Source organism: Cimex lectularius, unplaced genomic scaffold (assembly GCF_000648675.2).
Source record: "Cimex lectularius strain Harlan isolate CLEC.00 unplaced genomic scaffold, Clec_2.1 scaffold10, whole genome shotgun sequence".
Taxonomy (NCBI): Eukaryota; Metazoa; Arthropoda; class Insecta; order Hemiptera; family Cimicidae; genus Cimex; species Cimex lectularius.
In genome coordinates this window covers 115,882-137,530 of record NW_019392665.1, presented here as the reverse complement: position 1 = coordinate 137,530, position 21,649 = coordinate 115,882, and the positions used below count along the sequence as shown (strand labels likewise).

At 41.5% G+C, this 21,649-nt stretch overlaps 1 protein-coding gene across 8 annotated transcripts in view; it reads right to left on the bottom strand.

Moving 5' to 3' along the window:
- Window positions 1–21,649, bottom strand: part of LOC106667332 (basement membrane-specific heparan sulfate proteoglycan core protein) — a 130,115-nt gene that overhangs the window by 12,880 nt on the left and 95,586 nt on the right. For 6 of the 8 annotated variants that reach the window (XM_024225098.1, XM_024225100.1, XM_024225099.1 and 3 more), the window contains 34 exons: window positions 21,083–21,196; window positions 20,050–20,163; window positions 19,764–19,883; window positions 19,538–19,645; window positions 16,487–16,597; window positions 15,687–15,824; window positions 15,447–15,569; window positions 15,327–15,383; window positions 15,127–15,260; window positions 14,960–15,053; window positions 11,333–11,473; window positions 11,072–11,215; window positions 10,329–10,439; window positions 10,073–10,269; window positions 9,496–10,011; window positions 9,112–9,444; window positions 8,907–9,052; window positions 8,706–8,845; window positions 7,932–8,002; window positions 7,598–7,738; window positions 7,420–7,542; window positions 7,213–7,356; window positions 6,949–7,151; window positions 5,930–6,155; window positions 5,513–5,862; window positions 5,120–5,243; window positions 4,644–5,063; window positions 4,424–4,571; window positions 4,014–4,319; window positions 1,561–1,691; window positions 1,326–1,503; window positions 988–1,160; window positions 811–934; window positions 9–756 (listed from right to left, as the gene is read on the bottom strand). In XM_024225098.1, the coding sequence (XP_024080866.1) occupies window positions 9–756; window positions 811–934; window positions 988–1,160; window positions 1,326–1,503; window positions 1,561–1,691; window positions 4,014–4,319; window positions 4,424–4,571; window positions 4,644–5,063; window positions 5,120–5,243; window positions 5,513–5,862; window positions 5,930–6,155; window positions 6,949–7,151; window positions 7,213–7,356; window positions 7,420–7,542; window positions 7,598–7,738; window positions 7,932–8,002; window positions 8,706–8,845; window positions 8,907–9,052; window positions 9,112–9,444; window positions 9,496–10,011; window positions 10,073–10,269; window positions 10,329–10,439; window positions 11,072–11,215; window positions 11,333–11,473; window positions 14,960–15,053; window positions 15,127–15,260; window positions 15,327–15,383; window positions 15,447–15,569; window positions 15,687–15,824; window positions 16,487–16,597; window positions 19,538–19,645; window positions 19,764–19,883; window positions 20,050–20,163; window positions 21,083–21,196 (6,451 nt within the window). The remainder of the gene's footprint in view (window positions 1–8; window positions 757–810; window positions 935–987; window positions 1,161–1,325; window positions 1,504–1,560; window positions 1,692–4,013; window positions 4,320–4,423; window positions 4,572–4,643; window positions 5,064–5,119; window positions 5,244–5,512; window positions 5,863–5,929; window positions 6,156–6,948; window positions 7,152–7,212; window positions 7,357–7,419; window positions 7,543–7,597; window positions 7,739–7,931; window positions 8,003–8,705; window positions 8,846–8,906; window positions 9,053–9,111; window positions 9,445–9,495; window positions 10,012–10,072; window positions 10,270–10,328; window positions 10,440–11,071; window positions 11,216–11,332; window positions 11,474–14,959; window positions 15,054–15,126; window positions 15,261–15,326; window positions 15,384–15,446; window positions 15,570–15,686; window positions 15,825–16,486; window positions 16,598–19,537; window positions 19,646–19,763; window positions 19,884–20,049; window positions 20,164–21,082; window positions 21,197–21,649) is intronic. The other 2 variants (XM_024225103.1, XM_024225102.1) reach the window with 2 other exon arrangements.

Genomic DNA, 21,649 nt, shown 5'->3' with positions numbered 1-21,649 from the left:
GTTGTTACCTAAGCCGTCCGTTGTTATCGTGAAAGTTGGATGGTAGCTGTTCATTGTTCTCCCTGACCCAGTAGACTGAAGGTGTTGGGAAGCCTGTAGCTCTGCAGTCGACTTGATGGTACGACTGAGGGTTCAGCTCAACAAGACCGCTCGGCATGAGGGAAACCTCAGGCGGTATTGTGTGCTGTACCTGCACTACGGCGGTACCGGAGCTCTCTGATCCATAAAGATTCGCATTGCACACATATATTCCTGTGTCTGACCTTTCTGCATTCGGGACGTAAAGGGTACGGTTTCTGTTCAAGAACTTGACCCTGTGTTCGGGCAGCGAGCCGCCTGATTTCCTCCAGCTGAGGTATGCTGATCCATCACCGGTGCACTCGAGCCTGATGTCCTCGCCGACGTTGACAGTTAGGGTTTCTGGCCTGATGGCCACCCTTGGCACCGGGGCGTCAGTGATTGTTATGAACGCTCTGCCCTGACCGATCTTGTTGCCGGTCGAACGCCTGAATCCAGTACAGAAGTATATGCCCGAATCAGCTGGCGTCACGTCATACAGGGTCAACTGGGTGCTTGAGTAGTTAGAACTGGTCACCTGATTCGGTGCCAAAGGAACTCTGTCCCTCTTCCAAACTAGCTCGATAGAACCGTCATCATTGTTGCTAACCCTACACTGTATGATGATCGTGCTGCCCGAACCCGCAGTAACCTCCTCTGGTACTATATTGATTGAATTTGTATCATTGACCGCAAGACCTAAAACAATTCTCCTTAGCTCAAATCTATAAATCAAAGATGACCAATAATTACCTCTGACACGGACGAATATATGCTCACTGCTGACTCCACCATAGTTTCTAGCTACGCACTCGTATTTACCTTCGTCCTCTTTACGAGTATTGGGAATCCTGAGCAATCCGTCTGTGATCTCAACCTGAAAAATTGTCCATTTTAGGCCCATCTTGGATTACGATTTGAAAGACTTACCTCTGGGTTCATGGCGACTTGTCTGTCTGATGCGTCGTAACGCCTCCAGTCGATGCTTGCCTTCGAACCCCTTCTGGCAGTGCACTGCAGCTCTATAAGCTCATTCTCCATTACTTCGATGTAATCTGGCTCGATGCTGATCAGCGGTGGCAGTTCACCTCCAGGCCTCGGCACTGAAAAAACCAAAAAATTAACAAAAACACAAACAATTTCCACCTTCCACGATACCTGACTCAAACAATCTAGGATCCAGTCCTGCTTGTAACAATAACGTTTTCTTTACACATCTGTACTTACGTTCTTTCTTAGTCTTTTTTTTTTTTTTTAAGGTTACTGACCTACTGTGATGGTTATGGTAATGGTGTGCGATGACATGTTGTCGTGACCTGTACAGACATAGATCCCAGAATCGGATTCGTTCACATCCCAGATTTGTAAGCTGCCGTCATCTGCTTGTCTGTGACGACCGTGCGGAAGAGATCCACCGTCCTTGCTCCATTTGATCCTTACGTTACTCTACAACAATAGAAGATGGTAAACTGCAAGCATAGGAATGAATTTTCTTTCACCCACCTCTCTGGATGAGCCGGTACAGACAAGCGTGATCTGATCACCGACCTCGACCGTCTTGTTTGGAGGGTATTCAACGATGTTCAGCGTGATCTGCGGTTCTGGAGGTGGCACTGGTGGACGTCGGTCATCGACTGCAATACACACAGAATATTTTTACAAAAACATCAACATTAAAAAATTCACTGTTTTGTTAGTTGACACCACAAAATCACAATCCAGTTTGTACAACGATTAAAGCGAACTGAGATTTTTAAACCGGTTTCTTTGTGTGATCTTGTTGACCAGGAGTTAAATCAGCTCTAGTCATGGACCTCCCAGACCCTTTTGGCATTCAATAATATGGATGGTTGCATATCAGGTGTCACTCGTTGGGCTGGTTAGGTATGGGTCAAGGTGGTCACATATGATTGACATTTGATCGAGGTAGTATGAGAAGGTTTAGGCTCATTTAGAGTAGTATGAGATTGGTTAATGACAGTTTGGAGTATTTCAGGATCGCTAAGGGTGGGCAGACGTGGTATTACATGATTAAGGATGGGTTGGTGTGAGAAGATGATCGGGGTGGTTTGAGATAGTTAAGGTTGGTTCGCAGGTGTTAGTTGAGATTGGGTAGGAATGGTTTGAAACCGTTAAGGGTGGGTAAAAGTGATATGAGTTAGTGTTGGGTTGGGATAGTTCCAAGTATGTTAAGGTCGGGTAGAGGTGGTTTGAGAATGGTTAAGGTTGGTTTGTAGTGAGGTAAGATTGTCAAGGGTGGGTTGGGGCAGTTTTAGGTATTTAAGGTTGGGTTTGGATGGTTTGAGAAGGTTTAGGTTTGGTATGGTTCAAGAAAGTTTTGGTTGTGTTGGATAGCTTGAGATTAGTTAAGGTAGGATTGGATGGTTTAAGATTGTCATGGGTGGGTTGGGGTGGTTCGAGGTAATTTAAGATTGGGTAGAGGTGGTTTCAGAAAATTTCACCTGGGTTAGGTCAGTTTGAGATAGGCTAAGGTTCGTTTTGGGTAGATTAGAAGGTTTAGATAGGGTTGGAGTGGTTTGAGATAGATTAAGGGTTGGTGCGGTTAAAGTTTGTTTAAGGTTAGGTATGGGTGGTTTGTGAAGGTTAAGATGAGTTGGACTGATTCAAGATGGTTATTAGTGGGTTGGGGTGATTATAGATGCATGAGGTGAATGAGGAATTATAATTAAGGGTGATATCACACATGATAACGCCGTAATTTGAGTTATGATTTCATTGAGATGGTAAAAACAAATTGTAAATATCTACGTCTTTTATTAAAAAGTTGGTAGATCATTTTTGTTAGTTTGATGATTTTTATTTTGGCGTGCAATCGATTTTGTTATTTCAAACTTACAATTAAAAAGGGTGAGAAAAAGGGGACGTCGTGAGATGTGTCCACGTCACTGTGATTAGCCATAGAGAAATTCTGTACAAGTGGGACGATATTTTTTCCTTCCCTCCCAGATGAGTAGTGACGATGAAAAATGTTCGAGAGGTACAAAAATGAGTCGAGAGGGCAATCAAAAAAGTATAACGACAGCCATGTACTTTGAACAAAGCGACATTCTCTGCCAAGTGACACACACAAGCACAACATAAATATGTACAGCTCTCATCTGTTTCTTCTTATATTTATGATGAAAGGTTGTTCCTCTGTGAATATAGATGAGAAATACAAACAGTTGCATACCAGATATCGATGAATGTGTGGATATAGTATGGAAAGGAGGCAAGGATGGTTAGCAATGGTTAAGGCAGAGTAGAGGTAATTAACGTTAAAGTTGGGTTGGGGTGTTCAAGGTAAGTTAAATTAGGGTAGAGGTAGTTAAGGATAGTCAAGGGTGGGTAGAGGTGGTTAAGGTTTGATTGCAATGGCTAGTTAAAGACAGGTAGGGGTGGTTAGAGAAGTTTAAGGTGAGGAAGAGTTAGTAAAGAGTGGTTAGTTAAGGGTGGGTAGGGGTGATTAGAGATGGTTAAGGTTGGCTGGAGTTGGTTTGAGATAGTTCAGGTTAGGTTGTGATGATTAGTTAAGGGTTGTTGGAGATAGTGTTGGGTTGGGTAGTTTCAGATTGTCAAGGATGGGAAAGAGATTAGGTAGAAGTGGTTTGGATAAAGGCTAGGTTGGTGTGGTTCGAGATAAGTAAAGGTGGTTATTTTAGGCTTGCGAATGTTAAGGTTGGGGTGCAATGGTTAGTGAATGGTGATTATGGCTGCATAACTCATCAAATATTGACTTTATAGGCATTTTTGTACAATTGGTCATGGACTGACAGGCTCTTTCAACCATTTTTACACACGTCATGTCCATTCGTGAATTATTTACAACACCAATTTAAAATGGGCTGGTTTTCAGTTTTGATGCTGGGGTGATTTTATTTACAACACTGACTTGGAGAAAAAGCGAGAACAAGAACAAAAACAGGGGACTTCGGTCGGAATGAAAACCGGCAAACCTGCGGTGACGTAAGATCTGGCGTTTGCGATAGCTTTGTGATTTTTGTTGAATAGAGTGCAGGCGATCTCGCTCAGCCTCCTTGTGACCGTGACGGTCAACGACTTGCGCCCTTCGGTTGTCAATTCCCTGAGCTGGTGCGGCCCTGACCTCGAATATCCGTCATACGTGCCGTTGACGTACACCTCGTTTAACACAGGGTAGACACTGAGCGTGCCGGTGAACTCGCAATGGAACGTAACACGGGTGCCGATCGGCTCAACAATGAAACCGGCCGGCGACAATGAAAGGCTTACTGTGCTCGATACTGAAATATTGTCTTACTCAAAAAAAAACAAAAAAAAAAAAAAAACAGAAAAAATAGACCCTCCCAAAATAATAATTATAATGATAGGAAGATAAAGAATGTACCTCTTGTCTCGCAAGTTGGACCGGTCCATTCATCAGGGCAATTGCATACAAACTGATAGTTGGAGCGGATCTGACATTGTCCTCCGTTCTGGCACAGGCAGGGTTGACATCTATGGTAGTTATCCTTGTAATAACCATCGATGCATTTCTAAGGGGGAAAAAAATATAAAAAAAGTTAAAGCAAGAAACGTTTTGAAAGAAAACGTTTCCAAGTTTCAACCTGGCATGATGTGCCTTCGTGGCCAGGAGGGCATCTGCAGACTTCAACCTCCAAGGCAGGTCGTCCGCCGGATCTTTCTGCCCTTTCCAAAGTGACGTCACTTATGTAAGAGTATTCCGTGGTTGGGCCGACAACCGCTTGGACGAGGATGGCCTCCACACTGGAGAGTATCTGGAGCATTTGGTGCTTGGAGACCGGCTTGACTCCGGAGCGTGGGTTGAGCATCATAAAGTCCCGTTCGACCAGCTTGACTGAAACTGACTTCCTTTCATCCGGGTACAGCTCCAAGTCAAGGTTTTTGAATACTGTGACTCCGTTTCCTGTAAGCATGACAGCCCTGTCACCATGATGAACTGACTCGTAGCTTGTTCTGTCCGTGAAGCTCAGGGTGAAGGTCAACTCCCCTCCGTACGACAGTACCTGATACAGATAGATTATCAGACGAGCATTCACATTAGGAAATGTATATGAAATACCTGATCGCCTGTGACATCTGAAGGAAGAGACCAGTATCTTTTATCATGCGGGTCTGAGACTTTGAATCCGACCTCACTCTTGTGAAAATTGTGTACTAGTTCCTCACCACTCCTGCCACCGCGTCTGTAATGACCCGATGGTGGGTGTCAAACTGTGGTCTAGGTTTGATATAGTTAAGATTGGGTTGGGGAGATTTCATGTGGTTCAGAGTGAAGTGAGATGGTTCGATGTGGTTAAGGTTGTGTTGGAGTGGATTGAAACAGTTAAGGGTGGGTAGAAGAGGCTTCATATTATTAAGAGCGAGATGAGGTGGTTAAGGTTGGGTTGGGTTGGTTAGTTAAGTGTGGGTAGGGGTGGTTAAGTTTTGTAACATATAGGGGTGAGGTACTTACCCGTCGGTGAGTGTAAAGCCGTGATCAGCGCTCAATATCGTTATAGGAATTGGCAAGTAACTGTAGCCGGAGCTTCTGCAGTCTGAGGTCTGCCCAAAGCAGTAGCACTCCAGGCAACCATATTCGTTATGCTCTGAGAGTCCATACGTTCCGTTCTTGCATTCATTGCACTGACTTCCGACTACATTCGTTTTGCACATGCAGCGACCGTCGACGCAGTCGGACAGTACACTTCCTCTCGGGTCGCAGCTGCAAACATCCGGGTAATCCCTGACGCACCTGCCTTGTTCCATCCTGTATCCCCTGGCGCAGTTTTCGCACCTTGGGCCATCTCTGTTGTCTCTACAGCCCTGTAAACATTAAAAAAACAAAAAACAGTCCAACTCGTTCATCCTTCTAAATGTATAATCAACATACCAGACATTCCCCTGTTTCGGGGTTGCAGTCGTCAGAGTAGCCATTGCACTTGCACAGTTCGCAAACGCCGAGATAGACGCCTTCCTCCGATCTGGTGAACCCGGGTGCGCAGTCCTCACAGGATGTGCCAACGTAACCTTCGGGACAGACGCACTGTTCGACTCCCTGGACTGTCTCCCGTCCTGTGTTCCTGCTTGTCGCTGTGCTCATCGATATGGACAACAGACTGAAATCAAAACATACAATTCATGATTTAACGACCTGATGGACCCATAAATTTGTGTGGAGGTTAGGATAGATTAAGGCTGGTCAAGATGGCAACACACCAGATAACATGATTTGGACGAAAATGATTTAGTTGTAGATGGTTAAACTCCTGATACAACGATGTCTGGTTGGAAATGGTTCCAAGCCAGATACCACAATGGTCGGGATAAGGATGAATTGGTTAGGGATGGTCACAGACAAACTAAGTTGGAGCTGCCCACTCACCGGATACCATGATAATTTTAGATTAGGGTGGTTAGAAATGGTCACACCAGCTACCATGATAGTTTATATTACAATAAAGATAGTTGAAGATGGTTTTGTCAGAGTAGGTGACATGACTGAAACCACAATTGTTTTAGATGAAAATTGTTTGGTTAGAGATGGTTACATGCCAGTTAGCATGATAATCTGGGAAAAGGTTGGTTTGGTTAGACATGGCTCCACCACAGATACCAAAATGTTCTGGATTATGTTTGGTTTGGTTAGAGATGTGCCAGATTCCACAATTGTTTTGGATGGAAATGGTTTTGTCAGAGATACTACCACGCCAGATATCACGATGGTTTGGTCAGATATGGCTAAACTCCTGCTACATTGATGGTCAGGGTTATGGTTGGTTTAATTCGTAACATTCCAGATATCATGATAATTTTGGATAGAGATATTTTGAGAGGTTGTTACACACCACATATCATGATAATTTTGGGATAGAGATAGTTTTAGAGATAAGTACGTTGGTAAAAACTTACGCAGCTCTCAAAGTATGTGTTGTATAGGTCGCCTTAATGTAAATTGACTGTATGTCTGACAAGGCCATGAGGAAAGTCTCCCTGTTCACCTCGCCACCGTCATCCCTCTGCCAGGCACTCTCCTCTAGCGGTATGGTGACCGTCACTTCTGTGCTGTGGTTGAATCGTTGAGGTGAATAGTGGTACAGCTTGATCTTGTTTGCCTGTTGAATGGAGGTGGTTATACGTTTTTATTTTATTTTTTAATGTTTAATGTAAACTTACGCTGTTTAGTAAGACGTCAGCAGCGTTGTTCTTCGAGCTCTGACCTCCTGGAATGGGCGTGTAGCTGATCTTGTATGACAGCTTGCCATTGTATGAGGTCACTTTGTTGTTCAGGAATATAGATGGAAGGACCCAGTAGTAAATCTATGAAAAAAACGTGTTTTAGGTTACAAATGAAACTGTTTTAAGTTGTAACCTTGAGCGTACTTCTTGGTTGAAACGGTCGAAGACGAGCTGTCCGTGTTCCAATGTCGGGTCAACCATCTCTGTCGGGTTATCAACAGAGGCGAGCTTGAATCCGTAATCGCTTCCCATGAAGTTGAAGTAGATCTGAGAAAAGACAAACAATGAACCATGTTTGACAGGTACCTAAATCCAATATTACCTCATCCTTGTAAAGGTTTGATGCATGGCATTCTTTACTGATGCCCATGCAGAAGCACATCGTGCATCCGGTCGGGTTTGAAGGTGAAAGATGGAATGAGTTCGCCTGGCATTGGTCACAGCGAGAACCAGTAACAAAATCCTTAAAAAAACACGATATTAAACACATCCACTTCCTAAAAAAGCTACACTTTCTTCTAAACTCTTTTTATTTTATGCTTACCATAAATGAAAGAAAGCATGAACAACATGATTCGTTAGTTTTTAGTTTAAAACAAAATTTAGGGACTTTGTTGAAGTACGGTTTGTAGGTTTGCTACGATTTAGGTACTAACCTTGCAGTGGCATTTGCCTGAGTACGGGTCGGGGGTGGTGCTGAGCGAACCAGCCGGGTCACATTGATCTTCTGAAAACAACAGACACGATAACGCCATATAATGAGATAGTTTGGCCATGGTTAAGGTTGCTGAGAGGTGGTTGTGAGTTGGCAGAGGGGGTCATCAGTTGGCACGATAGTACTGGTATGAGATGGCTAAGGATGGGTGTGATATCATGAGTTTTGGATATTACTTTTGGGGAACTTGGATGAGGTGTGGAGGTAAATGATAGTCATATACCTGATGTTATCACCATTAGGTTTGTGGTGGATATAGATGGTTGCATACCATATATCACTATGGTTAGGGTTGGGGGTAGGTAGAGATGGTTTAGGATGATCCTACAGCTGATATCTCTATAATTAGGAATAAGGTTGGACAGAGATGTTTATATGCCGGATATTACTGTGGTTCAGTGTAAAGATGGAGAGTGAGGGTTACAGATGTGATATCATCAGGGCTTGAGTAAGATGGATAGAGATGGTTAAGGTTGGTAGGTCAAGACGGATATTGTGAGGTTTTTTGTATTGTCATGGATCATTTGAGATAGTTAATGATGGATGGAGATGGTTAAGTGTAGGTGTTGGTTAGGGTTGGTTGTATGTAAGACATCTCGTAAACTTGAGATGTGGATTTTGGGGATGGTTAGTCTCCTGATATCATGACAGTTTGTGTATGATTAAGTACAGATGGAGATGGTAAAGTTTAGGAAGTGAGAGATGGCTTTCTCACCTTTTCGGCAGTAGCTTCCAGACACGAGTGGATTTCCAGTGTAGCCGTAATCGCAGCGTTCGCACCTCCTGCCGACATAACCTTCTAGGCAGTCGCAGGTCACCTTGTCATCTGAGTCAAGCCTGCATGTTGCTCCAAACCTTGGACAATCGATAATTTATTTATGTGCTTTTTTTAAAATTTTATTTTGAAAACCCTTACTGGTTTGAACTGTGGGTCAGAGGGCAAGGACAAGGCTGGCATGGTATGTGACGATCTGGCGCGCCGTATGTCCCTGGTGGGCAAGACTGGGTCGTGCATATTCCGAGATAGTTGCCCAGTACTCTTCTAAAGCCTGCAGAGCATTTCTGAAGAGAAAAAAAAGTGGTTGAATGTTCGATTTAGGTTGGTTGGGTTTTGGGTTTACCTCACAAGACTGGCCCTGGTAGCCATGTGGGCAGCTGCACTTCTCGACGAATGCAGCTTTTCCGAGTCCGTTGTTTCGGTTTCCGGCCGAGTCCATGTGGACGTTGGTCAGTGATGTTGTTATATCAGGGCCTTCGAAGTACTGTAGCCTGATAAGAACGTTTTCCACGTTTTCCAATACCATCATTATATCTGCCCGGCTTGCCCTTTTAGGATAACCATTTGCTTCGACGACGTTCCACTCATTCTCAAATATCCTCACTGACACATCCTGTTCAATCTGGTTTGAAGCAGAGGTCAAAAACGACAGAGACAGGAGCAGTTTTCCATTTCCCTAGAAAAAGTGTAGGTTAAGCGTGGTTAACGTTATAGTAATTTGACTTACTTGTATGATGACATCGGGTATGTCGAGGAGAGGCTTCCAATTCGAGTTGTGTGACGTGGTCAACCGGTACTTGATGTATCCACCGTACGAGTTGAGCTGGTTGGAATGGTGTGAATCCGGAAGTGCGAAGTACTGGTACACGCCCTCACTGTCACGGCCACTGTCCGGCGCCGAGATGAACAGACCTTCGAAGTATGGCTTGATGTACTGCTGCACGGAAGACCCTTCGAGCAAGTTGATCTCGTATGCCTCGCCGACCTTCTTCACGGGTACAACTCTATTGTAGAACCTGGGCGAGGTGAGGTGGGACACATAGAGGTTGGCACTGGTGCATTCGGTCGCCTGGCCAAAGCAGAAACAGCTAATACATTCTTCCTGCCTTGTAGCTAAGTCGTTGAATGTGCCTCTTTGACATGTGAATTTCTTCCTTGGTACTACAACAACCCTTGCGTCTATCGGGTACAAGACGAATAGCTTCTGAAGTGCTTCGCATGAATATGACCCTTGATCTTCTTCCTGTAGGTTATAAAAGAAAACTTAAAAAAAACCACCCAAGCTTTCCTCCAAATGTCATTACCCTCATGTCCGGGCAGGTCAGAGTTCCGTGACCATCGACGGATGTCTCCCGGCATTTGGAAGGTACGGCGTTCCAGTTAAAACGCCAAGATATGTATGGTGTTGGTACACCTGTCGCAGTGCAATGGAGCACTAGGGTATCCCCCTCGGGAACAGACACGGAACCGGGCAACTTCGGATCGACAAAAGTAGACAGGTCTGAGGACAAAATAAGCCTTTAAACCAACCAAATATGGATAAAACTCCACCATACTTACAGCATCCATACTCATCGCTGCCATCTTTGCAGTCAGGTCTCTGATCGCATCTGAATGCGGACGGTATGCACAAACCGTTCGGACATGTGAACTCAGTCGAGTAGCACGTACCTGAAATTAAAAACCCCTTGAAAAAAAAATGTCATCAACCTAACCTCAAAAAGCCAGAATAAGAAGGTTCATAAAGAAAAAAACTTGTTTCCTTTTAAATCACATCCTATATCAGCACAGATGATCATATATCATTGACAAAATATTAAAAAATTGACCAAAAACCAACCTCAAAGAAAATCATCATAACCTGTTAAGGTGTAAAGTTCAAATAGAGCCAAGAAATTTGAAGTTTCGTTAGGATGGTCAGGTTGTCATAACTCTAGACCTGATGCTTTTTAAAACTTAATAAATTGATAACTTAGATTGTGTAAGTACGGTTAGGTCCGGTTAATCCTAGGTTGCGGTCCAACATACAAACTTTAACTCTTTTAGGTCAAATTTGGATTTAAAGAAACCTAACCTGTACAAACACCCGGTGTTACTTGAATTCTCAGATATTGCGAGTCAATTTTGTTGCTATTGACATCATTATTGATCAAGAGAATCATTTTGAGTTGTTTATTTCATTTCCTGAATGATTTAGGAGTTAAATGAGCCAGAGAGGTCAAAATGAGTTAGAATAGTTGTCTTACACCAGACCTGATGCTTTTTAGGACTTAATAAGTTTATCACTTAGATTGTTTAATTACCATTAGGCCCGCTTGGTCCAAGATTGCAGTCCCTTTCATCTGAACCATCCAGACAGTCCGTCTGCCCATCACAAAACCAGTTCTTCATGATGCACTGGGACGTGCTGCCGCATTCCCTCTCGTTTGGCTGGCACACATGTCCGTCTGTCAGAGGATTAAAAAAAAAAAAAAATCAGCCACCCTGTCAATATGGTCAAATACCACATTTTTCCTGTTTTGGGGTTAGTAAGTTAGTTTTTGAAAGTCACAGCACGGCCTTACGTGAACATCTGTACTCGTCGCTACCGTCCAAACAATTGGGTCTACCATCGCAGATTTGGCTCTTTTTAATGCATTGCCGGTTTTTACATGGTGCCTCGTCTAATTTGCAGTATGGCAAAGGTGGCATAGTGGGCGCTACATCTGTAAAAAAAAGTTGTATTCAGAAAAAAGGTCAAAGGCAAAGTTGAAACACTTCAAAACAAAAAGAAGAAAAGATCACAGCAATAAAAGTGCTCATTGAAAAACAGCAAGGAGAAAAATAAAGAAAAGGATCTGCTTTTCATTAAAAAAAAAAGAAAAAAAAAAAAGTGCGTCTCAGCCTACAAGAACATGCTTCTCTTATACATACATTGTTCATTCTTGCCTACTCACCATTTGTCTTTGTTTTCTCGGATTTGTTTGTAAAGGGGGTAAAAATGTGTACACGTTATTAAAAAATCTGTCTGTGTGTTTGTATTATATTTTGAAGAAAAAAAATCCACCTGATCCGAAAATGTCGATCTCTTTCTCAGTGAGGACGCCGTACTTCCAGGCGAACGGGGAGTGGATCAAATCCGTGAAGTTGGCTGCTTGCAAATACCAAGGGTAAATGTACAATGTTTTGGGTAAAGGTGTGTGGATATAGCGAGGGTCTAGGATTGGGGAGGGGGTAGTTTGGGTATGGTTAAGGATGGGCAGGGATGGCCGTACAACAGATAACTCATAGATGGAGATGGTCATATGCCGTATATCACCATGGTTTAGGATACAGGTACCAGGGTAGATGAATGAGGATGGATATACACCAATATCATTATACTAGATATAGAGTTAGATAGAGACTGTTAAGTACAGTCGACTGATAACACCATATATTGGGGGTAAGATAGATACAGATGGTAAAGTACGGTCTACATCGATGACATGGTCTAATGGTCTAGCGTAAGATGGTTAAAGACAGGAACACACCGTGTACAATTATAGGAAGGGGTAGAGTTGAATAGAGATGGTTAAGGATGGTACACATATGAAATCACTATACTTAGAGATAGGGTTGAATTGAGATGGTTATGATGGTTACCACACAATTTACTATAGAAGTAAGGATATGGTCGGAGAGAGATGGCTCAAGCCATACATCTCTACACTTACGGATAGGCGGGATAGAGATGATTAACGATGGTTACACACCTGTTAGCACTATGGATTAGGGAATGGATGGATAAATCAGGTTAAGTATGATTATACATCTGGTAACTATAAGAGTTGGGAATGGATGGAAAAATAAGGTTAAGGATGATTATACATCTGATATCACCATGGATTAGCGAATGGATGGATAAATATAGTTAAGGACAGTAACACACCTGATGTCAACATGGATTAGAGAATGGATGGATAAATAAGATTAAGGATGGTTACACATCTGATAACACAATGGATTAGGGAATTTATGGATAGAGATGATTAAGGATGGTCATACACCTAATAGCCCCTAGGTTCATATGAATGTTACCTAGTAATACATGTTACCCACCATATAATACTATGATAAGATTTTTATTTAGTTTTAAACGTTTTTTATTACAAAGACACAGTTATACAACAGGTGACACTCATCAGGAACACATCCAATAGACAATAGAACGACTAACTTAAAAATGCACAAAGGCGTGCAGTGTTGCCAATCCGCTTTCATCATATTGTGACAACAGAATTTACTTAACACTCCTTCCAATTATGTTGTCACTTTGATGACGAAACAAATGGATGACAACCCGCTTAATTAAACATTTAATATATTTCAATATAAATTTTGATCATATAAAAGGTAAACAATACAAAGGATAAGTTTTGGTTACTATTATTTAAAATTTATTTAACATTGATCAATAAGGATTTGTAATTAGTCACCCAGTTTTCACATTTATTCTTTTAAGTTTAGCTGTTCCCTTAGCTTCTCGAATCTTGATTTAGGGAAGACCTTTGTAAAGATGTCAGCTAACTGCTCTTCAGATTTTACATATTTTAAGAATACTGATCCATCATTATATTTCTCACGAATGAAATGGTAACAAACATCAATGTGCTTTGTATGCTTGTGAAACACAGGGTTTTTGATCAACTTGATAGCACTTTGATTGTCAACAAAGAGATCAATGCCTTTTGCACACATTTTATTTTCACTAACATCTTGAAGAAGTTGGCTTAACCATAATAGTTCCTTAACTGCAGTTGACGATGCGATGTACTCAGCCTCTGTTGTAGATGTAGAGACAGCTGACTGTTTTTGACTGCACCAAGTTACTGGACCATTGCTGAGTTTGAATACATAACCAGTGGTTGACTTTCTTGTGTCAATGTCACTAGCAAAATCAGCATCAGAGTAGCCAACAAGCTTGCAGGGATGATTATTTACTGGAGAGTATCCAATCCCATAGGCTGCTGTACCTTTCACTTATCGAAAAATACGTTTCTCAGCATTCTAATGTATTTGACCTGGATTGGCTTGAAATCTGCTAACCATGTTTACTGCAAATGCTATGTCTGGACGCGTGGTGGTAGGAACATTAAGGATCCAACAGCTTCTCTGTAAGGAATTGTTTTTCCTTCTGGCAATGGATTTGATTCCAAAGATAGTTTTGTACCAGGATCTGCGGGTATGGTGTTTGGGCTTGCATCTTCTAAATGAAATCTTCTGAGAATGCGTTGTATGTAGCCTTTTGAATGCAAGAAAATCGAACTGTCTGGTCTATGGTTAATTTCCATTCCAATAAAGTATCCTGTTTCACAGATGTTTGCTTCGAACTTCTTTCTTAGATTATCTACCACTTCAACTAATATTTTCTTTTCATCACAAAATAATAAAGCATCGTCTACATATAAAATTAAAAGTACCTTCTTCCCTTGAAAAGTTCCATTAAAAAGCATGAATCAGCAGTACTTTGCTTGAAACCGAAACTTGTTAGAAATGCAGAAAAGGTTTTGTTCCAGCATCTAGATGCCTGTTTCAATCCATAAAAAGCCTTTTTAAGTTGACACACCTGGCCATTGAATTTATTAATCGCAGAAACATCGACAATAGCCTTGCTGTAGGTTAGACTTTGCGCTTGTCACGTGGCTTTCAAAATCTTTTCGAACGTAAAACAAATTTACTCACGTTTAAAACTATTACGCGTGTAGTCTGGGGCCCATAACCTGATAAGATTTTTATTTAGTTTTAAACGTTTTTTATTACAAAGACACAGTTACACAACAGGTGACACACACCAAGAACACATCCAATAGACAATAGAACGACTAACTTAAAAATGCACAAAGGCGTGCAGTGTTGCCAATCCGCTTTCATCATATTGTGACAACAGAATTTACTTAACATACTATGCTTAGGAATAGGGTTGGATAGAGATGGTAATTCACTAGATATCACGTCAGTTTGGGTAAAGCTGAAGATGCAGCATATGTTGATAGGTGTGGGCAGGACAGCCATACACAAGATAACACCAATTTGTGTTATAGGGATGGATAGAGATGGTCATATATGGGGTAGTACCATGGTTTAGGTATAGATACTGTATATTGGGGGAGGTAATATTTGGTGTAGAAGGACCTCTTGAAATATCTTTTAGAAAGTATAAATATACTTACACGGGGTGACACGAAGGAAAGCGTTCTTCCTCGCTCCAGGGGTGTGCGGTGGGACATCGTACGCCTCGCACGTGTAAATTCCAGCATCGCCGGGCTATTAAAAATTGAATAAAAATATCGTTTAATCTTTTTGAAATAGGAAAAGTGCGAAGGGGTGATGGGCATACCTGAACGTTCGGTATTTCAAGACGGTGGCCGTGGAGTCGAGCATCCTTGGGCATCTCTTTTCCATTGCCACGTACCCAGTGGACCTTTTGCCTTCCGAGACCTACATCCCTGCATTGGAAGACGACCTCCTCACCTAAAAATTTGAACAATTATTATTTGAAGGGTTTCAAATAAGAAGACGATCTTTTGAACAATTTACTCTGTTTTAAAGACAGCTCCTTCGGTTCTATCATCAACTGGACTTGAGGTGTTCCAGCTAAAAATTGAAAGGTATTTTAGTACGGTTGAACAATTTTAGTTTTAGTTTAGGGTTGTATACCGCAGTTCTCCTCATCGGACCTGTCGTGACAATCATAGAACTTGTTGCAGATAAATCTGGTCGGTACACATTGGTCGCCGGAACTGCAGGCGAACTCATCCTGTCTGCAGTTGTTCACCGAACCTGGATAACAAAATTGGTTAAAAACAGATATGATGAAATGATATGACAGGGAGTAAAATAATGGGGGGATATGGAGAAAAGTGGGATAGGAGAGGTGAAAGTCGCCCGGTGTCTCACCGCATTCGAGCTCATCGGAGCCGTCCTGGCAGTTGTCACTTCCATCGCAGACGACCGACTGACTGACGCATTCATTTCCGCTATGACATGTAAACGAGTTGTCGGGACAGTCGAAAAGTTTCGGCCTGGGGGTGGTGGCTAAGTAAATAAAATAAAATAAAATAAAATAAAAATAATCGAAAACAAACAAAACATAAACAAAAACAAATAGAAAAATAAAGAGTAAAAAAAGTAAAAGATTTAGGTTAACCTAGTAGGATTTGAGGTTAGGCTGGGTAACCTCAAAGTTTCATGTTCCCCGAAAAGGGTTTTTATTTGATAACCAACATCATCATTGGTTTGTTCTTTTAAAAAGGTCAAAAGAAAAACATAAATAACTTTAATCATAATAATAACTAAAAACCCAGCCTGATTTTTGGTTGAGAAGAGGACAGAGTCTTCGGCGTCTTTTCTACTTTGACCAGGGCTTAAATTAAGTATTGACTAAATACTTGTGCTTAATTTAGCTAAAATGATAAACAAGCATAAGCCAGATACCTAAAATTACAACAATGATCAATTGGTGAATCTAACCTGGTCCAAACTAGGAAGGTTGGTTTGGTAACTGTTTTCGATCATGACCTAAATTAAATACCACTTATAAACAGCTACATTGATGACATAGTAAACAGGATGGCTACCATTACAAAAAAACCAATACAATGCGTCTAACCTTACCGGTTTTAGGTTAGTTTCTCTATCTTCACTGCCTTAACTTGACCAGTATCAAAGCAAAAAAAAAAAAAAAAATTTTGACTCACGGCAGTCATACTCGTCCGAGTTGTCGCCGCAGTCATCATTCCTGTTGCACCTCATGTAGTATGGTATGCACACCTCGTTGTTGCACCTGAACTCCGTCGATTTGCACTCAACTGCAACCACAGGGTCAAATTTAGACAGAAGAATTAAAAAACAACGAAAAAAATATGAAGAAGAAAAGAAAAAATGGAAACAAAAGACTTGAGGATGTCCTCAACATACCTGAAAGTCCTGTGCAATATAAAAACTGTGCCAAAAATTTTTTTTGGTTTAAAAAACCACAAAAACTGTACAATGTGCTTTTTTGGTCAAAGATCTACAACTATAATCATCTAGTTTTCTTTTTTTTTCAGGACATAAACAAAGCTCTATTCTTCTCTTTCATATATCAAAATCTAACGTTTCCTTAATATCTTATTCACAAATCTACTATGTCTAGGTCAGAAAATACTTCTATTTCTATGTTTTTCAATGACCTTGAGCCAAAAAACAAAAACCTAAAAAAAACAAAAACAAAAAAAACAACTACTCTCATGCTCTCGATGCTCTCTCCGTTCTTCCACCTTCAGCAGAAAGACATGTTAGTATTGTTAATAAAGTGGAAGAAAGGAGAGGTTTCGATATTTTTTTCTTTTCTTCACAAGCTACTCACTGCAGCCGATTTCATCGCTAGAGTCTCGACAGTCGGCTGTGCCATCGCATCGTCTGCTCTTGCGGATGCACAACTGATCCTCTTGGCACTGAAAGTCATCCGGTCGGCAAATTGCTACAAGAAAGACGGCGTTGGCTTATTTTCCTTTGTCCTTCGGCTAGGCGGTTTCCGAAGTCCGAGTGGGAAATGTCAAGGGTGAGTACCAAGGGTGAAGCACTCAAGAGATTTCTAAGTTGGGTCTTGGATTTAGCCAAGCTCCTGTGATTGCGTACAACTAGTATGATACAATACCACACTATAGTCTACACACATACAATAGTTTACACTAGCAAACCTAGTCAGCTTGTATGCCAAACTGAACCAAGATGCAAGTTGATGCTCCCTCAGCATTTCTAAGTTAAACAGAGCACTACACGTGCAGCCAGCTAAAATGGTAAACTTGCATAATCAGTATATCTACAGGTACAAAAATGAGCAATTTGGTAATTCTAACATGGTCTGGTTTTAGATTTGGAAAGCTGCGCTTTCATTGCCACATTATAACTTGACTAGGACTTCTAAGCTAAGTACCTTGGCTTATACATAGCTAGAAAGGAGAACTAGAATGAGCTGACCATCATTACAAAAATGAGAATATAGTAGGTCAAACACAGGTTTTGGTTATAGGTTAGAAAGGTTGCGCTTTCTTTGCTACCCTTTCTAACTTGACCAGGGCTTAGATTAAGTATTGGATAAGCATCTGCACTCATATAATGCTAGAATGGCCAACTGAAATAAGCAGGTTGGGTACCATTACTAAAATAACCTAAATCAGTGTGTCTAACCTAGGTTTTATGCTAGGTAGGAAGGCAGCACTTTTTTTGTCATTTTTTCTCACTTGACCAGGGCTTAAATTAAGTATTTGCTAAGCATCTGAGCTAGATTGGTATATTACCATCCTCGAGCTGGTCATAATTACAAAATAACTAATATAGTGAGTCAATTCTAGTCTGGTTTAAGGATAGGAAGGTATCTCTTTGTTTTCCACCTTTTCTAATTTAAGCAGAGCTTAAATTAACTATTGGCTAAGTACCTATGTTTATGTGATAATGATAAAATAGTGTAGGTAGGCTAAAAACTTCATCAAAGATGCATACCAAACCAAACAAAGATGGTAGTTGATTCTTTCAATTTCTAGGTTAAAGGGAGGTCAATTTGGATAAGTACTAGTGATTAATAATAAACTAGTGTGACCAAACAAGCTACAATTTCAAAAATGAGTAATACTGTGGATTAAACCTAGTCAGGTTTTAGGTTAGGAAAGTTACACTTTTCTCGCCACTTTTTCTATCTCAACTACAGCTTAAATTAAGTAATTGCTTAGACCTTTGCTCATATAGGGCTAGAAAAGTCTGCTGTAAAAGGCAGGCTGGCTACCATTGAAAAACTAGCGAATACAGTGTGTCTAACCTAGTCTGGTTTTAGGTTAGGAAAGTTACACTTTTGTCGCCACTTTCTATAACTTGAAAGGGCTTAAATTATGTATTGGTTAAGTACCTCTGCTTAATCCAGCTAAAATTAAAAAACAAACATAAGCAGGATTGTTACTATTACAAAATAAGTAATAAAATATGTTAAACCCATTCTGGTTTTAGGTTAGGAAGGTTACACTGAGTATACCGCATTTCTAACTTGGCCAGGGCATAAATTAAGAACAAGCTAAGTACCTCCTTATTTACAATGGTAAGGTGACTATGAGTTGTAGGCTGACTTGTACAGAATATAACCTAAGTTTAACATGTTTTAGGTTAGACATGCTTATAACTTGTGGTTTCAGGTCATCCTTGACCCCTTTAGAGTTACGTCCCCCAAATGCCCTGACACCGTCCACCCAGGGTTTAAATCGGAAAACCGCCCAGCCCCTCGAACGTACTGGATCCTCTTCCAGACCCCTGTCCGTTGTAAGGAGAGTCTAGGTGCCAACGCCAGATACATACCTGGGCAGTCCTCCTCGTCGCTCTTGTCCACGCAATCCGTCACGTTATCGCACACATACTCCTTGACGATGCAGCCTCCATTCCTACACCTGAATTCGGTGGAAAAGCATTCTGTGTTCTCTGGGAAAGCAGTAACAATACGGTCAAAGCAATGAAGCATTACTCACACATATCTGTACAAAAACACTTTCTTATTTCTCTCCCTTTCCCCCCCAGCCCAACTTTATAATAGATTAATTTATGTTAATTCATGTTAGTTTTTAGATTGAAAGTTCCAGTATAGAAAAAGCAGTCTACTGTATGTACAATTCTCCGAGTAGCGAAGCCATGTTAAGCTTCTAAGCTACCCTACTTTTGACTTTTTTCTTTTCCGGTTTCGGATTAGAAAAATTTAAGTCCCGGGGGGCTTTGGACAGGGGACTTACCGCAGTTGGCCTCGTCCTCGCCGTTGCTGCAGTCCGGGACCTTGTCGCACGCCCTGTAGGAGGGGATGCACTGTCCGTCGGGGCATCTGAACTGGTCTTTCGTGCACGCTGAAAAAAGGAAGAAAACTGTTTTTGCCAAGACTGAACAAAGTACAAATTTTCTTTCTATCCCGTTGGAATCCATGCGAACGAGCCATTGGGTTATTAAAATATCCCAGGTCTTTACCTTTGCAGTTCCTCTCGTCCGAGTCGTCCTCACAGTCGGATATCCTATCGCATACCTTCTTTCTGTGGAGGCAAACCCCGGTCGAAACACAGCGAAAATGACCGTCACAATTCCTACCAACTGTCAAGAAAGAGTTTCATGAGAACTGAACAGAATGAGACAGGGGACGGACACAGAAGAGAGTAAAAGAGTAAAGTCGAACGGCACAGTAGAATTTAGAAACGTGAAGTCGTCATGTTCAGTTTTTAATTTTTTGTCTTTTATTTTTCTCCAAAAACAAACTTACAGCAGTACTTTTCGTCCGTCATGTCTGTGCAATCAAGATCGCCGTTGCAGTAATATTCCCAATCGATGCACATTTTCTGACTTCCAACGACACATTGAAACTTTTGCGGGCATTCTAAAAAGGTTTGAAAATTTGTTGATTTGATTTAGAAAAGAAAAGAAAAAAAACTATTATAATAGCGTTCCAGCATCCCAGACGGCTTACCTTATATCCGTCTCATCCTAACATGACTCAAAAATAATCCCCCTCCGGTAAATTTCTGAGCTTACTTATGGCAGTAACCGAGTTCAAAAGAAAAAATAAGGGTTTGAAGAAGTGCAAAAGAACTGTCCAAGAGGTGACGAACCGGTGCGAAGAGATTTCATGAGTAAGTTTTGAAGAATGGCCCAAGAAGAACTGAATCGGTGCAACGGAATGAATCACGGAGAATTGAGTCGGTGCAAAAGAATCCGTCAGGGAGTTTTGAACTGGTGCAAAAGAATGGCTCGATAAGAATTGAATCGGTGCAAAAGAATGGCTCATGGAGAAGTGAGTCGGTGCAAAAGAATCCGTCGGAGAGTTTTGAATCAGTGCAAAAGAATAGCTCAATGAGAATTGAGTCGGTGCAACAGAATCCGTCAGGGAGTTTTGAACTGGTGCAAAAGAACGGCTCAAGAAGTATAGAAACGGTGAAAAAAAAAAAAAAAATGGCTAACGGAGAAGTAAGTCGGTCCAAAAGAATCCGTCGGGGAGTTTTGAAGTGGTGCAAAAGAATGGCTCAAAGAGAGGTGAAACGGTTTGAATTGTTTCAAAAGAATTCGGCGTGGAGTTTTGAACTGGTGCAAAAGAATGGCTCGATGAGAAGTGAAACGGTTTGAATCCGTGCAAAAGTATCCTCAGGGAGTTTTGAACCAGTGCAACAGAATCGTTCAAGGAGAAATGAATCATTGTAAAAGACTCGTTCAAAGAGACCTGAACCAGTAGAAAAGAACCATTTCTCTCATCCCTAGCTACTAGTTATTCGTTAAACATTGAACATGAACATCGGCCTTACCTATGCAGTGTTCTTCGTCCGAATAGTCAGGACAGTCGGGCACGCCGTTGCAGTATTTCTCCTTTCCGACGCACGTGCCGTCGTTGCAGGTCCATTCCGTGTGGTGGTTGCAGGCTGAAAATTACACACGCAGAAAAAAAAAATCAATAATAAAGAAAGAAAAAGAGTCCGAATGTAGCTAGACTAGTGCTAAATGACAGAGGAAGACTATGAGCTGTGCCCTAGGTAATGGGGGGGGGATATGATGCATGCAGGTTCTGCAGGTTCTTCACACTCACCGCAGTCTTCTTCGTCCGAACCGTCCGGGCAGTTGACGACGCCGTCGCAACGCCTATCGATACTCACGCAAATACCGGACCCGCAGGTAAACTTGCCGGACGGGCAAAATATTGCCTTGTGTATATCTGCAATTTTTGTTTTGTTTTGGGTCGGCCTTTATTTTATTTGTTTAATTTCTCAGTGGGCGGGGAGAAACAATCATCTTCATCCCAAAGTAAATATCCAAAACTACAAATTTTCCGAGAAAATTATATTATGCATGTTGTAAAGTAAACAGTTTTGACCCGG